Below are 6678 nucleotides of genomic sequence, written 5' to 3'. Positions count from 1 at the left end.
AGCCATTTTGTCAGTCGCCAGTGGATCCCGCGCGCTGGAGAAGTGCAGTTCCCCCTGGTTACCAATTCGTCCGTTCTCCCTTCGCGCTGCGGGCGCCGTCGAAGAGCACTCACCTCTGATACACTGGTTCCTCCCTACAGTCCCTCCGCCGTTGTTGCATCCGCCCGGAGCCAGTGCGTTGTCTTCCTCCCCCACCACTGACAGGCGCCCTCAGGGAGCCGCCGTCAGCGATGTCAAGCGAGGAAAGCTACCGGGCCATTCTTCGATACCTGACAAACGAGCGTGAGCCGTATGCGCCGGGCACCGAGGGCAATGTCAAGCGTAAAATCCGCAAGGCGGCCGCCTGCTATGTGGTGCGCGGTGGGACTTTGTACTACCAGCGGCGGCAGCGGCACCGCAAGACCTTCGCGGAACTGGAGGTGGTGCTGCAGCCGGAGCGGCGCCGGGGGCTCATCGAGGCGGCGCACCTGGGCCCGGGCGGCACTCACCACACCCGGCATCAGACCTGGCACGACTTGTCCAAGACTTACTGGTGGCGAGGTAAGACCTCGCCCGTGGCGAGGGGGCGGACGGCGGCTTGTTGCCCAGGCAAGGCCCGCTGGCGGAGGCGGGCCTGTTTGTGCACGAGCGAGTTTGGGGGTCCCAGACGCCCCTTGCCGGCGCAACCTGCGCTCGGCGGCGGAGCGGCTGCCAGGCGGAGCCGAGAGGGTGGGGGACGCGAAAGGAGCCGCACTTCCCACAGGAAGGAGGCCGGGGAAGCTGGGGGCGGGTCCTGGCCCGGGGTGGGGCGAAGGGGGCTTCCCCGGGGGCCGGGCCAGCCGCCGGGAGGGGCCGGGACGTGCGGGCTACTGCGGGCCCGCCTCCGTCGGCTGAGCTGGAGGCGGTGGCTCCTGCCCTCCGGGGACGCCCCTGGGCGGCGGGGGGCGGTGGTTGTGCGGAGCTACGTGTCGTGCCTCCTAAAATCCTGTTGTGCTGACGGTCTGGAGGAGGGACGGTTCGCCCCAAGCTTGGGCTGCTTCCTCCGGCCGTTTCCGCTCGGGTTTTGGCCCGCGGTTTTGAGTTTCTCTGGATCTGCTTGCCCGTCGTCGTCAAACTGTGCTACGGCGGCGTAAGTAAGCAATAAGGCAAGAGGTGATTTGAAGTGACTCTATGGAAACAGCCATCTTCAACTTCGATTATGGAGCAAGAATTCAATGCAAAGAATAGCAGATAACCCTGCATTCTGAATGTTTTCATGTTCTTTCCTCTGATACTGTGAAAAGCTCTTTGGAAACTGTGAGGCACTATGTATACCCAGAAGAGATACGGTTACTGTGGTTCTAATAGTCAGGAAATAACTGCTGTAGTTTTTTGACTCCTTGGGAACCAGATTAGGGAAGGAGAGCAACGGTCTTTGGCACCTTTACCGCTCTCAGTGTCCACAAAGTTGATTTACATTGAACCTGTTCGGTTAGAATTAGCGAAAGTTTTGCAGGCCCTGATAAAAGAGGTTTTGTTGGGAAGGATTCTGCCACTCACTCTCCTTACGGCTCTGGAGAAGTTAGGAGTCTCGGTTACTTACCTGTGAGTAAAGAATTTGGACTACTGAATACATTCTGAAGTTCTTTTCAGTTTATGAACTTCGTTATCAAGCCTATTAATGGACAAACTAATGGGTAGTCCTTCCTTTTGTTCCTGAGAGTTCTTTCGTGTTTTCAAAAACGGTCCAGCTCTGTTGTCTTCTTACATGCTTTCCCGTCATTTATTTTCTATTTTAAACCGATATTTGAATGAAATTCCTCTAAAGGGACAAAAGTGTGAGGAGTAAACACGGAGTAATTGCTGCATTTTGTTAGGACTGGTTTGGTCAGACCGGGTTTTCTTGAGCAAATGGTTCAGGTTTGATACTTTACGACTTGCTGGGGTGCCTGACTAGTTCAGTCCGAGGAGCATGCGATTCTTGATCTCTGGGTGGTAAGTTCGAGCCCCATGTTGGGTGTAAAAATTACTTCAAAATTAAAAAAAAACTTTATGACATGTTAAAAATGACAATTACAGCTAAAAGTAACATTGATCAGAGTTTTACATGCAGGTTTAGTTCTGAGCTCATAATTTGTTTTTCACTCATTTAATTTTGATAAAACCTTGTAAGGTGGAAACATTTATATCTCTATTTTACAGAGGACAAAACTAAAAGCACCAGGAGGTTAAATATGTCAGAGGTCACACAGCGGACCTTTGTAATTTCACTCTTAACCACTGTTATATGGTGCTGTAAGGGTTTATGTTAAGAAATTTCCTTCCCAGGGCCCCTGGGTGGCTCAGTGGGTTCAGCGTCTGCCTTTCCGTCAGGTCTTGATATCAGGGTCCTGGGATCGAGTCCCGCTTCCAGAGTCCGTGCTCAGTCTCTTCCTCTGCAGCTCCCCCTGCTTGTTTTCTCTCGCGTGCTCTCTCTTTCCGAAATAAATAAAATCTTAAAAAAAAAAAATTCCTTCCCTAAATTTATTGTCTGTGAATGATCGTGAATACAGTTTGGAGGGGGGGTTTTGTTTGCTTTTTGTGTGCAGTGTCTTAGACAAAAAAACTGAGACCATGTTTATGTTTAATTGAAAAATGAAAGAGATACATTTATTTGTATACATTTGTAAAATTTAAAAGTCCTTAAGCAACTAGAATAGGTATTCTTGAAGTACCATACTTATGGTACTAAACCCCTGGCAAGAGAGGCCCTGAGATCCTTTCAGAGGATCCATAAAGTCAAAATTATTTTCATGATAATTCCAAGGCATTATTTGCCTTTTTTACTCATTGTCTCCCAAGTATACAGTGGAGTTTTCCAGAGACTACGTGACATATGATATATGGCAACAGATTGAATGCAGAGGCATATATGATGATCTGTCTTCTGTTGAGCCACACATTAAAAAGATTTTCAAAAATGTAAAGTAGTACCCCTTTTCTTACTAATTTTGTTTTGTTTTGGAAAATAGTGATTTTTTTCATAAAATGCTATTTTGTTAACATGTAATGAGTTTTTGTTATTTGATGATCTTATTACTTTTATTATTTTAGTATTTCCTCCTTTAAGAATTTGGGGCACCTAGCTGGCTCAGTCCATAGAGCATGTGACTTTTTTTTTTTTTGGCTAAAAGTTTGTTTTCTCTTTTTTTTTATACTTTATCCATTCCTTCACTTTTTAAAAATTTTTTATTGTTATGTTAATCACCATACATTGCATCATTAGTTTTTGATGTAGTGTTCCATGATTCATTGTTTGTTCAGAGCATGTGACTCTTGATCTCAGGGTTGTGAGTTCAAACTACATGTTGGGCGTAAAGTTTACTTAAAAAAAGTAGTAAGAATTCATAATCATCAGAGAAGTTTGCCCCCCATTATTAGCTATTCATTTTAAAAAGCTTTTTTAAAGTAGCTATTCATCTTGATATTTAATATATTATCATTTGGATTGTTTTTTTGTTTCTACTAAAGATACACATACTCCAAAGCCATTGTAGACTGTTTATCTGAAAGCTAATAAGATTGATCGATGTAGGTGCCAAAAAAAAAAAAAAAAAAAAAAAAAAAAGAACTATTCCAGAGTCATTCCACAAAAGTTGTATCAAGGACAGTTTACTGAGATTCATTATTCATTCTGCTTTTTCAGAATGCTGCCATCATAAGTTATATTGTAGTGCTCAGGCAAATTTGTAGCAATTTCCCTCCTTTGAGCACAGTTGAAAAACTGGCTCAGTGCCTAACATTTACATATAGCATATTTCAGAATATAAAATGTTAATAAATATTCTCACTCCCCCCCACACACCCTCTTATTTTATCCTGTATTGAATTAAGTGCTGGAGTTTCAAAATAAATTATTCCCTCCCCTGCCTCAGTCAGATGCTGATGCATGGGGATCTACAGTGAAATGCTTCCAAAATATGAAGATGAAATTAGGGGAAACAGATTAAAACTACCAAAAAAAAAAAAAGTAATAGGTTAAATTAGCTGCCTGCAGAAGTTCCTACCCTAAGGACTGATTTATTTTTGTTTAGACCATGGGATAAATTGTGCCACTATTACTTGGTCTAGAAGAGGAGGATGTAATCTCCAGAAAACCCAAGAACTGGGTCTTCCTAAATACAGCTACAACTAAACATTGTAACTTTTTGAAGAAAACAAAACAGATCAAGGAAGAACTAAAATGCATGGAGCTAAAAATGGAAGCCCCTGGACTGGGGGTGGTCATTGTATCTCCAAAACTGACAGGGAAGGAGGTTCTTGAACAGCTGAGAGGAGCAAATTGTTCAGTTTGGCAAATAGATCTTTAAAGCATTGGTTCTCAACCCAGGGACATATTTTGCCTTCCAGGGGACGTCTGACTGTGTCTGGGGACAATTTTGGTTGTCATAACTGGTGATGGTGGTGCTGGTTGAAGTGTTGCTATTGACATTTAGTTGGGTAGAGGTCAGGAATGCTCCTAAACATCCTACAATAAGAATGGACAGGACAACCCTTTGCATTCCACTCCAGCAAGAATCATCTTGGCCCAAAATGTCAACACTGGTAAGGTTGAGAAACCCTGCTCTAGAGTAAGAAACTGTTCTCAAGTTGTTTTATTAGAGGACTACCCGCCAAGGTCTTTCAGCTTTCTTTGTTTTGATTCTGTGCTCAGTGAAGAATCTTTTAATGGTAACTTGGTGTTTTATGTGGGTTTTTTGTTTTTGTTTTGTTTTTTTGTTTTTTTTTAAGTACCAGAGAGATTGATCAGTGTTACTGTATTTAACAAATACTTATGTAGTAACTGTTCAAAGAGCTTTGTAAGTATTAGCAATCACAACAGCACCATATTGTTACTCATTTTACAGCTGATGACACATAGGCATAGAGAGGTTTGGCAACTTGGCCATGGTCACAAAGCTAGTTAGTGGATTCAGATTTTGCTGCATAAGTAGTTTCAACCCTTGCAGTAATGTAGTAAATTAACTATGTTTATACATTGATGCCTTTTTAGTGGTTAACCTGAGTCAGTCTTTCAGCTTAATCAATTCTGGATGAACTAAAGAGGTCAGGTTTCTGAATCTGTAAAGCTAGATTTAAGATGATCCCATCAAAGGATTAACACTCAGATGAAAGGACTTGAAACATCGAGTCCCCTTTTGAGACAGTTGATTGCCTATCATACATTAATAATTTTTTCCTGCAGTTTTTATTATTTTCAGACTTTTCAAAATGGTTCCTATGTAGTTTCTCCAATACCATTTGAACTCAACTTTAGTTTATAGTGTAATCAGACTTTTGCTGTATGTAGAATATACTGAACTGTGTAGAATCATAAAATGTTTGGAAATACAGAATGAATTAGGAAAAAATGCCACCTTCTTTGTTTATTGTGAACATGGAAATTTCCACATTCTCTAAGTATGTTTTTTACTTAAAAATATATATTCTCAAGGTGCTTGTGTGGTTCATTTGGTTGAATGTCCAACTCTTGATTTTGGCTCAAGTCACAATCTCAGGGTCTTGGGATTGAGCCCTGCATCAGGCTCCTTGCTCAGTGCTGAGTCTGCTTGTCCTTCTTCCTCCCCCTCAGCCCTATGGCCTGCACATGGGTGCATGCGGTCTCTCTTTCTCTCTCTCTCTCAAATAAATAAAATCTTAAAAAATATATATATTCTCTTATGTGTCTTCTATTCATATACACATTTACTCTTTTTATTGAAATATAGTAGACATACAATACCATATTAGTTTCAGGTGTACAACATAGGGATTCAACAATTATATATGTTAGGAAACGCTCACTACGGTAAGTTTAAGTGCCTTATATCACCATAGGAAGTTATTACCATATTATTGACTATATCCCCTATGCTGTAGTTTTCATCCCCATGACTTATTTATAATTGAAGTTTGTACTCATTTACATTTTTTAATTGTGGTAAAATATACGTAATATAAAATTTACCATTTTAAGTATTCAGTTCAGTGACATTGAGTACATTCACATTGTTGTGTGACCATCACCACTGTTCATCTTCAGAAATTTTTCATCACCCCAATCCATTTACTTTTTTTTTTAAACAAGGAGAATGAACATGTTTTTTTCTTTTTATTTTAAGTAAACTCTACGCCGAACATGGGGCTTGAACCCACAACCCTGAGATCAAGAGTCACATGCTCTACCGACTGAGCCAGCCAGGCGCCTCTCCATTTACTCTTAATTGTGTGTAAAAGATCTATCCCTCCAGCCTTTTCATCATTTTTTTTTATTTTTTATTTTATTTTTATTTATTTGAGAGGGAGAGAATGAGAGAGAGAGAGCACAAGAGGGAAGAGGGTCAGAGGGAGAAGCAGACTCCCTGCTGAGCAGGAAGCCCGATGCAGGACTTGATCCCAGGACCCCAGGATCATGACCTGAGCCGAAGGCAGTCGCTTAACCAACTGAGCCACCCAGGCGCCCTCATCATTTTTTTTTAATCTGCTCACTACATAACTCATATTGGTATAGATTTTTTATTGATTTTAGCATTTTCAGACATTAGAATATATATTGTCCTCTAAATATGCCCATGCAAATTCATTTTTTATGGAAGTTTTATTTAACCCTAGCCCATTATTTCTTAAGTTACGTTTTGGGTGGAGGAAAAGGGGTCTATGAATGAATAAATTTGGCAAATTCTTGTTAAACAGGTTTCTTCA

The 6678-nt window shown here is 41.7% G+C and overlaps 1 protein-coding gene across 2 annotated transcripts in view; it reads left to right on the top strand.

Annotated features, from left to right (window-relative positions):
* Nucleotides 1–6678, top strand: part of ZBTB11 (zinc finger and BTB domain containing 11) — a 31108-nt gene continuing 24430 nt past the window's right edge. The window contains exon 1 of one of the 2 annotated variants that reach the window (XM_028119174.2): nucleotides 1–540. In XM_028119174.2, coding sequence (XP_027974975.1) covers nucleotides 231–540 — 310 coding nt within the window. In that variant the 5' untranslated portion in view covers nucleotides 1–230. Of the gene's footprint in view, nucleotides 541–1014; nucleotides 1109–6678 lie in introns of those variants that run through there. The other variant, XM_028119175.2, reaches the window with a different exon arrangement.

Source organism: Eumetopias jubatus, unplaced genomic scaffold (assembly GCF_037043125.1).
Source record: "Eumetopias jubatus isolate StellerSeaLion01/CBP00866 unplaced genomic scaffold, mEumJub1_p1.0 scaffold_1, whole genome shotgun sequence".
Taxonomy (NCBI): Eukaryota; Metazoa; Chordata; class Mammalia; order Carnivora; family Otariidae; genus Eumetopias; species Eumetopias jubatus.
Note: the sequence above shows the minus strand (reverse complement) of the source record. Positions and strands in the feature narration are given on the sequence as shown.